This window comes from Pygocentrus nattereri, chromosome 15 (genome assembly GCF_015220715.1).
Source record: "Pygocentrus nattereri isolate fPygNat1 chromosome 15, fPygNat1.pri, whole genome shotgun sequence".
Lineage (NCBI taxonomy): Eukaryota > Metazoa > Chordata > Actinopteri > Characiformes > Serrasalmidae > Pygocentrus > Pygocentrus nattereri.
Window position 1 is genome coordinate 20,026,249 of NC_051225.1, and position 13,139 is coordinate 20,039,387.

General features: G+C 38.1%; 2 protein-coding genes across 4 annotated transcripts in view; one reads left to right on the plus strand and one right to left on the minus strand.

Annotated features, from left to right (window-relative positions):
* si:ch211-51h4.2 overlaps positions 1-2,567 on the plus strand; it is a 162,275-nt gene extending 159,708 nt beyond the window's left edge. For 2 of the 3 annotated variants that reach the window (XM_037545287.1, XM_037545288.1), the window contains exon 18: positions 526-2,567. In XM_037545287.1, the coding sequence (XP_037401184.1) occupies positions 526-754 (229 nt within the window). In that variant the 3' untranslated portion in view covers positions 755-2,567. The remainder of the gene's footprint in view (positions 1-525) is intronic. The other variant, XM_017722588.2, reaches the window with a different exon arrangement.
* A 182-nt stretch (positions 2,568-2,749) lies between these two features.
* The window catches only part of tbl1xr1a (tbl1x receptor 1a), a 65,177-nt gene continuing 54,787 nt past the window's right edge, over positions 2,750-13,139 (minus strand). The window contains exons 4-17 of the mRNA XM_037545289.1: positions 12,417-12,519; positions 11,969-12,114; positions 10,273-10,492; positions 9,700-9,832; positions 8,737-8,878; positions 8,582-8,645; positions 8,403-8,500; positions 8,259-8,319; positions 7,520-7,641; positions 7,350-7,424; positions 6,284-6,411; positions 6,031-6,196; positions 5,227-5,328; positions 2,750-5,106 (exon numbers count right to left, since the gene is read on the minus strand). Of these exons, the coding sequence (XP_037401186.1) occupies positions 5,080-5,106; positions 5,227-5,328; positions 6,031-6,196; positions 6,284-6,411; positions 7,350-7,424; positions 7,520-7,641; positions 8,259-8,319; positions 8,403-8,500; positions 8,582-8,645; positions 8,737-8,878; positions 9,700-9,832; positions 10,273-10,492; positions 11,969-12,114; positions 12,417-12,474 (1,542 nt within the window). The 5' untranslated portion in view covers positions 12,475-12,519 and the 3' untranslated portion in view covers positions 2,750-5,079. The remainder of the gene's footprint in view (positions 5,107-5,226; positions 5,329-6,030; positions 6,197-6,283; positions 6,412-7,349; positions 7,425-7,519; positions 7,642-8,258; positions 8,320-8,402; positions 8,501-8,581; positions 8,646-8,736; positions 8,879-9,699; positions 9,833-10,272; positions 10,493-11,968; positions 12,115-12,416; positions 12,520-13,139) is intronic.

The window sequence follows — 13,139 nt, forward strand, 5'->3', positions numbered from 1 at the left end:
TACTTCTTTATACCTTCTTTAGTTATATCATGTTTAGTTTATCTGAGGTTTGCTAATCAGTTGAAATGGACAGCAACAAAGCGGTGCCAAAAATTAATAACAAATAACATTTACACATCATACAAATGTTTAATGAATCAGATGCAGTTTGTAAGTAATTAAAATCACACACATTGCGATAAATAAGGGCCTTTATTCATACCATTAAATTACAACTGACTAAAATTGAAATATTAAATTGCTGATTGTGTCTCTGAAGCAGAAATCTACCATTTCAGTCTTGCAGCACTAGAAATAAATGCATAAATAAACAAAAAGATACTGGCATATTTGGCCACTAATCAAGCAATTTCCTGTTACTTTGCAGTTGCTTATTTGTAAAAATACAGCATTTGTCTTAATTTTATGAAGCATGTATTCAACCATGTTCTGGAATTACTGATGATACCAGTGATTTATTATGATTATGATAATCATGGTATCACTTCCATAACTTTCCATGCATGCTAATTCTTTCCACGGCAGCCTCTTCAGAGCTGTGTTCTGCTTACAGACATCTGACAGTGCCTCTGCCAGCAAGGGAGAAGCTCTTCAGGCTCCACTGGCTCCTGCCAGTCTACTTCCTCTTTGCCGTGGCTTACGACGTTTCCCAGAGCCTGCTGGATATATCGAAGAGCCTGTCCCGTTCCCTTCACACCAACACGTCTCTGATGTGAGAGCTGGGGAGTGGACTGAGGATAACAGTCAAGTTTAGTCCAAAGAGACTCATGCACACTGCATGTCAAGTAGAGCAAGATATTCTACAGCCTCTGCTGCTGAGAGTCCTCAGGGATGGAGTTTGTTCCAAACATGCTGAGCCAGCGTCATGTGCCAAATGAGCTCAACGACTATGTGATACAGAATATACTGGAAGACCTAACTAGCAGTTGGAATTGGTCACAACTGAAGTATTGAGAAAATAGGCAAAATAAAATAAATAAAAATAATTAATTAAATAATTAAATTAACTAAAATTTCAGCATAGTGGCTGAAAAGGAAGTCTGTGTTTTTTCCATATATGAAAAAAAAGCTTGGTATATGTTTTTATTTTCTGCAGTACTGTGCAATGTCAGAGAACACCATTTATTATTCATTCTCCAGGAGATACATCTAATGTCCTCAGAAAAACAGAACATTTGTAAAAGGAAGGGGGAGGTCAAGGAAAATAAGTTATTTATTAAAAGATTTAGGGAATAACCGCGCAAGACATGGTAGACCACCAAACCAGTCAATAATTTAAAGAGTTTTTAAAGCTTTCATCTTCGACAGAGAGGAGAAAATCAAGCTTCAGATCTGAAGGGAAAAAAAAAGTTTCTGTCTGTTCTTCCACTGTGAGAAGACAACTCAATGCTATGGGCCTGAAAGGACGTGTAGCTGTCAGGATGCTGAGAAATATGCCAAAAGTTGTAAATCAAAAAGAAGCTACTGGTTTTCTCAGGACAATGAACTGACCACCCCAGAGCTCAGGCATGAAATGTAGTTTCTTAAAGTATGCAAGCTTTACTTTTTTGAGTAACACGTATAATATAATAATAGCTATTTTGACTGGAAAGCAAATGAAGGGAGGTCTCTGACTTTGGCACAGTACTGTATTACACTGCTGTGTAAATAATTCCTCCACATTTGTGTATTCAGTGCATTGAATTTTTTTCCCTAAATATCTGTAATCAAATCTTTTAGGTCATCTGAGATTTACACCCCTATTACAAATGTACAGGGATTACTAACCTCACTTGATTTCATAAGTGGGAGTAGTAGTAATTGCAGTACTCATGCATGCATATACTCGTACTACAAACAAGCTTGCAAATTAAAATTGCATGGTTTTTCTTTGCTGTCAAATACAGTGGCATGTTTAGCATTATGTAATTGTCAAACATAGGAACAAGCAACACATAATTCATAATTGACAGCAAGTAAACATAAGTGTGCAACATATTTACATTGGCTTCAATTATAAATGTTTAACTGTTGAAACAGCATCAAGTCAATATTGGCAGAAGCTATGAGGAGGATTTATTTATTGATTAATGAAATTTATGTTGCCAGTAAATCTGAGCACCACAAAAAGGGACACGACTCAGTGTTGTTGGCTTTTGGATTTCATTCACTTCATCAGGCAGCTTTGTTGATTCTTGCCGAGACCGGTTGGTTCAGCTCATCATAACTAGGCCCATATATAGTCTCTGTATAAGGTAAGATTTATATTGTATCATAACTGAACTCATAATTATTCTGATTGTTTGGCACTCACCCACCTCTTAAGCAGAATATTGTGTATGATTGATGTATCTTTTCCTGGCCCATTTTCTGCTGTATTTATGGCATTTTTGAACATTTATTAAATGTTCAAAATATTTATTAAATTTATTAAATTATTATAATCTGTCTACACCCAAAATAAATGCAGTTCCTTTCAGCATCACAAAGGAAAAGAGAGTAACACTTTTGGTAATATCAAAATATAGTTTATTTTGGACTTTGATCTGATTTAAATGACAACAAATCAATGCAATGCAAGGTGCAAGGGGGGGGGGGGGGGGGGGGGGGGGGGGGGGGGAATCAGCAACCAAAAGAACCTTTTGACAGGGAAAACAGAAGGTGGGGGGGGGCACTGCTGATAACATTTTCAACCCAGAATGCTCAAACTGGGTTCAGTACTGTACACGGTCCAAGTGTCCAAGTCTTTTTTTTTCTTTTTTTTTTTTACTTTTTTTTTTTTTTAATATAGCTACAAAGAAATATGAATTACAAAAGTACTAAAAGAGTACAAAAAGTTCAGGGGGGGGGGTGGAGATCATAACTGATAGCAAGTAAACATATTATGGTGATAATATGAAGAGAATTTTGATAGTGACAAAATTAAAAGAGGTGGGCAAGCAGACACTGGGAGAGCAGATTATGGAGAAAGAAAACTAAACCTTTCCACGGCCAATGACTGTGTAATAAATAGTGTTCAGATGGTTGAGTCTACTTACAGTAGACGATTTTGTACAGGTCTCTAAGTACTATGCTCTGTATAAAACGTAAGTTTATATATCAAGCGATACCCTAAAATGAAACCATTAACATAAGGCTTTTAAAATGGAGACAGTTTATCACTGGGGCCATAAAACAATGATGCAGGCTCTGTTAGAAATGCCTTGGAGCCTGATAGCCAATTCTGCTGTGTCAGTGTAACGGACTCACTAACACTGATAAGAGAATTAAAGTGAGGTAAAGGTGTTTTTTTTTTTTGTTTTTTTTTTTACTTTTAGGATCTGCAACAGAAGCAAAGTTGAAAATGGATGATCTACCGGTTTTGTTTGTGCCACAAAACATGTTTTTGTTGCATAATAAACAAAGGGCAATTAAATTATGAATTTATGAAAGACAATTTTCATTTTTCATTCATTTTAATTTCCCACCAAGTACTTAAGACTTGCCTTAAGCTTCGGTCACTGATTTTTGCTACTTTTCTCGCTAGTTTGTGTATGTTTGTATGTGTGTACTGCTCTTTGCATGTTTTTGTGAAACAATATGCTCTACAAATCCGTCCCTGACCTCCATCACTGGCTTTCATCCAGTATTTTGCTATGCTTACATACTGCTGGATAGAGTAAGCTAATATGTACAAATTCAGTATTTAATAAAATAAATTACTGATGTATCACTGAGAAAATATTTCAGAATGTATCAGACACAAAGGCGCAACAGATTACTATTGATTTGTTTATGTTGAAGTGCTACAATTACTGAATTATGAAACATTGTGGGTGTAGAAAATATGTTCAGAGTGGACAATGAAGGGCTGCTTTGCTTGATTTGCAATAAACCTTTGAAAAATGAACAGATTTCAGCAAGTGAACACTACAGATTAAAAAGCAGGCAGTTGCCAAAACACTTTGCTACTGGACTACTTTGTCAATACGCAAGCCTTATGATTTCCATGAATTTGCACTAAAAATGTTGCCAACAGAAACTCAGGCAATTTGCCTAACAAATATGAAGAAGCCATCATTTGAAAATGCCAGTGAACAGAAAAACTGTGAAACTTAAAGCAAGTCTTCCCTCCTTTTCATCTCGGTCTCAAGAACAGTCCTAACAAGTTGTCCAGTTTTAGTCTTCAATTATTCCATCCAGATGATCTTTCCTGTTTTTTCTGTTTTTCTTTTTTTTCCACGAGAAATACATTTTTGGAAAGGTAAGCCTGCTCTTAATGCAATAGAGGAAACATCTAAGGAGTAACTACAGCAGTTAACTCAGTCTACAGTTAACATCTTGCTGCACAAACCAAACATAACATAATGCACTCTATGCATCCCTTTAAATTGTGTGCCCCTATTATTTAAGTATATTTTAGTTCAGCAGAATTTATGCCTCCTTCAGGAAAAAAACAACAAAAAACAACAACCAAACCTTGACTGCATTCGGATTTGAACAGTTCAACGAAAGCAACTACAACTGAAGAATAAAGAAAAGTTAAAGTTTCAAGTCCCCACATTGTTTTTTTTTTTTGTCTTTTTTGAACCACAAAATGTATAGTACCCAAAGACTTCAAATAACTGTATTCTGTGTAAAAAAGAGAAAGATGAGTCCTTATTTCATGCAGCTGTGACCTTAAAAAAAGTACGTGTTGATAGACAGAGCAAGAAAGAGAAAACACAAAAGTTGACGAGAACGAAACAGAAAAAAGCAGATATGTGTGCACACTGAAATGGAACTAACAACAAAGATTAAAATCTTTTCGCTCGTTTATTTTGATGAGATTGGTTTGAAGAACAAATAGTAAAATATCTTCCAAATTTGGTAAATATACCAGTCCTTTTTTTCTTCGTCGTCTTTTGTATTTTTTCCCCCACCGATGTTACTTACAAAAGTCCCTTTTATGTCTCTGGTTGGAATCACTTCCACTCTGCTTGGTCTTTGTCAGGGTGCTTGTTTTCCTGTCTGTAGTGGCTGGCCATGGTACAATAGGGATTGTAGCAGTACATGGGGCAGGGACAGTCATTTTGGCTATGTACACATTCATAGTCGGTCCATGGCTTCCAACAAGCAGCGTTATTTCCTCAGATCTAATACACAAACCTAAAAAAATAATAATAAAAAATAAATTATTCACATAATCCAGAGCATTTAATGCACTTCCATTTTACAGCAGAGATGTTCATCACTCTGAAATATGAAATATGTGAAGTGAATACTTACAGAGCCATCCGATGCACTTGCCCCCACTTTGTCACCAGCTGCATTCCAGCAAACTTCAAAAATGCCCCCTGTTCCCCTGTAGCTATGAACTAAAGCACCAGTCTATGGAAACAAAATGAAAGTGTTATTTAGTAAAACTTACCTTGTGCCAAATCCTGAACCCAAAGCACTGCATGCTTTAACTTCCATTTTTTCACAGGATTTTATTTTTGGTCAAATCTTATTTGCTTTTATTTATTTATTTATTTATTTTACTTTTTACCCCCAATTTTCTCCTCATTTTAGCCAATTTTACCCCTAGTCACCCAACACCACCAGCGCTAGGAGGACAAAAGCTAGAACAGGCTTCCTCCAACACCTGGGAGGAGCCATCAATTCTTTTCAAACTGGATAGCTGAATGCACTCGCAGCAAAGTGCCAACCACCAATTTTGTCACGTCAGCTAACAGACGCCTGAGCTGGCTACCATCATGAGGGGAGATGGGGATCATACTATTATTTTATTCATATTACTTCATATACACATTCAGGCATCAATAAAAATCTATTAAAAACAGACAACTGACAAAACTTATTTATTTCAAGCTACGCATAACCTTTTCAGATACTTCTAGTCATTATAGAACCTCAGTATCACTTTTCACAACCTGCAGTACAGAATCCACACACTGGCAGTTTTCAGATGACGCCATGTCATTATTATTTGTCTTTAACTTATATTTGTCAAGTTACAGCTTAAATTCTGCTCAGTAATGAGTTAGAGAATGGCTTTGGCTGTGCAAGTTTGGCAACAGAAGGTCTTACCTGTGTGTTCCAGATGTGTACACACTTGTCAAAGGAGCCGCTGGCCAGATGGCGGCCGTCAGGACTGAAGGCCACGCTGTACACTGGCTCCTGGTGTTTGGTTAACGTGTGAATGCAGATGCCTCTATCTACATCCCATAGCCGAACAGTGGAGTCAAAGGATGCACTGGATTTTAAAAAATAATAATAGATCACATACAGATACAGTGAGTGAGCTTCAATAAGTATAAATCGGATGCAGTGTAGAGCCTACCTGGCAAGCATAAGATTGGCATTAGGATTGTTGGTGCCAGGGCCAGTTGGGCTCCATTTGATAGTGTATATTTCTTTGCTGTGAGCTTGTAAGTCATGAACACACGTGTCTTGCTTCATACTCCAGATCTGAATTAAAACAAAAATAAAATAAATATTTGCTTCAGATAGAGAAAAAGTACAATTTCGATATGGTGTGCACATTTATTTGGTACACCTTAGCTGTTCCTACAGTCATTGGCCATTCCATCTGATACATCTACCCATCATCAGTGGTCCATTTCTGTTGGCTGGAGTGAATGTGACCAAGCAGTAACACTGAAAAATATTTAAAACCCACCCTGATACACTCATGCACTCCACATCCATTAACATGCCATTTTGATGTCAGTATCAAGGCTGCGCTTGTTGGGGTCAGACCACCATGAAAATCATGTGGCCAATACCCATAACTATTTTAAGGGGCAAAAAATCCTGATAACGCATATCTGATAATACATTTTTAACATTTATATTAAATTTTATACTCCAGTGTTACTGAAACGGTGATTCACTAACAGATATAATCAGTTCTCCATTATCACATTTACTAAACAGCAGAAACTCAGAGGACAGAAAGGGATTTAGCAGAGTTTTGAACTACACAGAATTTTAAGTTTTTTTTTTTAGCACAGCATTCCCCAGAATTTGGTTTTGGTTTCAGTTAATTCTAAATTTTTCCTCTTCAGAACCATTTGTGTTGTATCCTGTGCTTAAGGTTAGTTTGGGTACATTTTAAATGTTTTTGTTTTTTTGTTTTAACCTATGTACTGTTTTATATTTACCAGTTTACCATATATTGCCATATGCATGTCAAAAACGGTGGTTTGTGGGGGTTCATTTCCATTGATGGTCAGGATACAGTGTGCAGCAACAGATGGGCAACAGTACACAGTACACACATATGGTAAGTGCTTCTGACAAAATGGCCAGTAAGTGAAACTACAAAGTGGGCGCACATTTCTTAAAAACGTGGTAGAAAAAAATGCCAAAATCAGTGCAAACTTTTTAGGCACTTATGAGCCCACCTTCAGCGTCATGTCATCAGAACAGGAAGCCAGCAGGTTGCCAGTTGGATCCCATTTGATTGCATTTACTTCATTCTAGAGGAGTGAGAAAGAACAAGACTGAGAATCTTTTTTTGGTAAAACGGAGCCAACTGGAGCAGCATGGAGGCTAACCGGCAGACGGGGCTTACTGTGTGTCCTTGGAATGTCTTAATAGGTCGATCCTGGCCCAGTTTGCACACATGAATGCACATGTCCGTGCTGCAGGAGGCGAAGGTGTTGTTGCTCTGCCAGTCCACGTCCAGAGCAGGAGCTGAGAGAGAGAGAGAGAGAGAGAGAGAGAGAGAGAGAGAGAGAGAGAGAGAGAGAGAGAGAGAGAGAGAGAGAGAGAGAGAGAGAGAGAGAGAGAGAGAGAGAGAGAGAGAGAGAGAGAGAGAGAGAGAGAGAGAGAGAGAGAGAGAGAGAGATTTTTTTCACATGGCTTTATTCACCCCAGGCTACCTTTGCTCAAGTACAACTCTCCTTCAGAAAAACCGGTATATCAGTGTCACCTCCAGATAAAAATACCCTGCCTGGCATAATCACCTAAGCACTACAGCAAACATACTAGCATGTACACATATAAAAATACCAAACTCTATGATCAGGAACAGCTGCAGAACCATTCTTGATTCCTATTCATGGGAATCAATCAAATAATAACTGATTAATCAGCTTAAATGTGGCCTGAAATATGAATACTGGCAACAACAAAGTGTCTAGCAATGTTCTGACAAACTGAGGTACAGAGCTCAATTACCACCATGGGAAAAAATGTAGAGCTTTGTTTAAACCTACCCAGAACATGTAGATAAATAATAAATATGTAACTTCAGATCACTGACCACTCGTGTCTGATCTCAATGTAATGTAATGTAGACAGAAGAGTACCTGAATGGAAGGGAAACTGCTGCTTAGCCTCTCCTGTATGAGCATCCCAAATAATTGTTGTCTGGAACAAACAAGCATACCAATCAGCACATTTAACAAAGCTAATAAGACAAACAACCTCACCAAAGAGGACTCTGTACTTACCTTATCTACACCAGCACTAAGGATGAAATTTCCTTTTTTGTTCCATTTCAATGCAAATATAGGACCTTTATGTTGACCCAGAGTACTGGCAAGATTCCCTGTAACAGACATTATCTCATTATTAAATAACACCAGCACATAGTCTTATCTTGTTTGAAGCAGAATGAAGATGCACTCACCATCTTTAGTCCATATTCTGGCAAAGCCATCATAGGAGCCTGTGGCTAATAATGTACCCTCACTCTGAGAACAAAACAACAAACATGTCAAACTTGCCAACAGCAAAAGAGAAAAATCCATCAGAAAAGCACTGCACAGCATAAGCAGGACTTACATTCCAGTCTAATGATGTAACATCTTTGTTGCTGGGGACATCCTGGCCGCCCTCTCGTATACAGTGCCTGAGGACTAGCTGTGTGGAGCTGCTGGTACTGTTCTCACTTAGGTTCCATATACGAGCAGTGGAGTCCCCAGACCTATGAAGAAAGAGGAAGTGAGACAACAGTAAGACTGTAGCTGTGTGCTGCCACTCTGTTTACAACATGGCCAATCGACAAAAGAAGCAATGTGCAGGAATGAAAATTCTTGACAGAAACTGCAATTCAGGATACACTCCGTCAAAAACTGGACAAAAGGTATAATTTACCATCTTATTTATGCTTCTGAACGACTGTAATAATCCAGAAGATGCTTCAAATATGACAATTACCATGTTGGGAAAGACAAAAGGCGTTTAGACTAGTTTAATCTTGCTTATAAATATTCAAATTTGAAAAATGAGAAAATATAATACTTCATGTTTTCTCAAAGCTGAATTCCAGAGCGACTCCGCTATAACAGTGGAAATGTTTTTGTAATATGTAAAGCATATGGACACGGCTTTGGAACTTGCACCTGTCAGTCTGAAGTTTCTCCAGCAGGGGGCCCTATTAGCTTGTTAGTCACTCAAGTGTTCATTACTTAGAGAAGAAACAAAGAAAATTTTTTAAACAAGAGGTAAAAGCCAAAAGATAAAGAATTAAAGAATTTCATTAAATCAGTTAAGGCTAAAAAAAAAGCGAGCTAAAGATTAAACGCAGCTGCAGTGGACTGTGAGTGATTTACTGTTCAGCTCAAAGTACTTAAACGTGTCTGCGCTGACTAGCTTTATTATTATTTTATATAAAATTAATTATTTTCACACATGGTTCCAACCATCTGAGCAGTAACACAGATGAAGGGAAGACAGGAGACTAGGCAGGAACAGCAAAGCAGCACATGAAGAGCGAGAGAGGGGAGCAGTTGGTGAGAGACTGACCCAGAAGCAAGCAGGTCACTGACAGGGTTCCAGGCGCAGATGAACACCTCAGACTCATGGCCCCTCAGCACCATGGCTTTATTCTGCGGGATCTCCACATCCCCATCCACCTCCATCATGTCTGCATGGTTATCTGCACAGAGCACAGCACACACAGGGGGAAATTATCACTATTAGCTCCAGAGGATACATGCTCTCCCAATCATGCTAAAGTTTAAGTTAGGAGGTCAAACACTTCTGTGACACAGATCAGACCATTAAATCGTTTACTTCGGAGTTTGATTCATTCAAGTACTGGGTAGCGTTTGAATACATTTAATGCTTTAAATGTCCAAGACTCGTTGGCAGGTCCAAGCTCCATTCCAGAATAACAGTTTGCAGTGATTTCCAGTGTAGTTAGTGAATAATATGTCTTAAGATGTAATAATCTATTCTTAAGCATGGACTATTACATTAAACATTAGGGTTTAAAATCAGTATTTGTGTCATAGCAATGTGAAGGTTTACTTAAATGTCAATAATTTAATGTAACTGTCAAAAAAAGAAGAGTTTAAAGTGAATAGCTAAGCTCACTAGGTAAGGCATGTGCACCATTCTCCTCTCCATTGGCGGTGTTTTCTCCGTTTTTGGCATTGCCCTGCATGTTGGTGCTGGTGGCAGGGGGTGCTGCAGCGGCCTGTTGCTGGGCCAATTTGTCTCGGTATGCCTGTTGCCGCGTCTGTACCACATCCGGCATCACTGCGTCAATCAGTGACAGAGACTCGATCGGCCGGCCGTCAAACAGCGTGCCGTCCTGCAGACAGGAAAAAAACTCAGCACTTGAACTTCAGTAGCCATGAGACAAGAGGCACTCATACTGACTAAGGAGATGGACACCTTATCCTAAGTGCAAGCGAGTGCTCAGATGTAGCATCATATTGCAGCTTAAAACATTCAGCATGTGTACACTAGAGGCAGTGTGTTCACATAAACAAACTACAGACCCATCAGCTAATAGACTGAGTGCCATCTATTTTTCAAGATTAGGATATTTTAGCTACACGTTTTGATTTACTCTATCGCTTGCTTCCTTAGATTGCTTTAGCTATTTTTAGTTATCTTTATTACTTTTAATTATTTTATTTCAAAGCCTTTTTTGTCTTAGTGTTTTACTGTTCATCACTAAGCTTTACTGTCAGACAAGTTCTTAATAGTTCTTAAAGTTTTCATTTTAATGTTTTGTACTCATGCTGACGCTCGTCTGCATTAAAAAAATGAAGATTCTCCTTAATGTACATCTGATTTTAAATAAGGAATATGATAAAGAAATAATGTTGGTATAATGATCTAAACCACACTCTAGTTAAAGTCCTTATAAAACTGAAAACTTTTTTTCCTAAAAGGGGATTATTTTCTCTGCATCCATTTTTGGCTATTTCTGTGTTTAAGCCAAACGTGGATGGCTTAATCACAGTATTCTTTTTGTGGCAGAACATCAGCACAATACCTCAAAAACAGAAACTGTAAAGAAAGATGTCTGTCAAAAAAACTGCACAGCGCTTACAGCTGACATATACTGCTTCACTGATCGCAAAAGGACTGCTTATAGTGTTTATAATACTGCAGACTACTGTAATATTCTTGTAATATGAATTACAAAAAAAAATAATAAAAAAAAAAATCAAACACACAGACCACTGATAAGACAAGGTAAAAGTCTGGTTTGATTTTTTTTGACCAAAAATGTGCTTGCTTGACCATGTGAATACATTCATAAAATACTCAGATTGGTGAGAATGCTCACAGGCCACAATAAAATAAACTAATAATAAATAATTCTGTGATTTGTTAGAGGCGTCATTTGCATATTGTAAAGTGATTTCAATATTGTAAAGCCAATTACAATAGCAATTAAGCAAACACATTGTAAAGCCTTATGCAGCCTTTTTACTTAATGTCCCAACAAGCGTGCACAAGCTCCTTCTATACTTAGAAATGTATACAATTTAAAATTCACAAAAACCTCATTCACCAATATCTTTCCACATTTTTTCATAAATTTGTTCTTGAGAAAGCAAAACTGTTTGCACTGTTTCTACTCTTATTCTTACATCCCAAATAAGAAAACACTGGTGAATGTCAGCATCTTCATGAAAACTGTGTAAGATGGTTTTAAGAAGAAATTTCTTCTAAAAAACAATTGGTGAGTGAGGCCCAGTGTGTCCACAAATAAGTACTGACTGATAATCATAAAGTGAAATTCTATTAAACAAACGGAGCTCCATCTTACCTCATTGATGCTAACTTCTGCCTCCACATACTGCAGGCCCTTCTGAATGATGGAGATGAGGGCAGCAGGGGGCACTAGGGCTCCGTTGATGTTGGACTGGCTGATATGGCTCTCTATGCCAAACGTGAAGGCTGAATGGGAAAACCCTGCCGGGAGGGGGGAGGGGGGGTGAACAACAAACACATCAGTGTGCAGCTCTCACAGGGCTCGCCTTACTCTCATGCCAGGGCCTCAGAAGACACAACGTGTGCTCAAGCGCAACAATGTCCTGATTGTGCATTTCTGTTTATTGATAAATAGAGATGATGGCTAATAATGGAAACCTGAAATTTAAAAATGTATTTCTCCAAAATAAGAAATGGCCAGATTAATAACTTAAGCAGCTTTGAAGGGTTTGGTTTCTTTAAACGAGCCACTTGTATGTCTTTGGGAAAATAAGCAAACATACCTGACTCCTGTAGGTATCTGTACACCAAAAAGTTGACCTCATCACTGCTTATGCTCATCTTTACACCTGCTTACACCATGAGTTCAGCACACAGGACACAAGCCTGCGGAAAAGAGAAACACATGACATCCACTCAGCATGAGAGTCAATAACAGTAATGATATTGGGCTAAAAAGAATGCAGATGAAAGGTTTCTGCTCAGGGGATTCACAGAATCACAGGGTGTATAAAAAGCACTTCTTGCTGTTAAACTGGGTTAACAGCTCTCCCTGCCAAGAGAGACATGAGCATGTACACTACTGCCAGAGTATAAAAGTGGATAGTGCACCACTTCTCCTGCATAGCTCAATAACAAGCTGCACTTCCACAAGTCACCATACCAAACTGGTGGCGCTGTTGCATCAAAATTGCCAGAGAAGGTAAACTCATGTCTACAGCTCTAAGAGGGGTCTATTATTGTACTTGGATTACTTGAAAATGTTTGGCTCTACTCAATTCAGCACTTGCATTTAGATCACTGGTGTCCAAGCCAGTGTGTTGATTAAAATTAACTACAAAATTCCTCAGATACAGCTCTATACTGTCTACCATCACAGCATTACAGGGATCAGCCCTAACACAGATAAGCTATACCTCCGAGGTTAATGGTGGATGTCTGTAGTTTAGATTTATTACATAGTAGTATGCAAACTCTGAATGAATGAAGCTGGTGTTTACAATAGG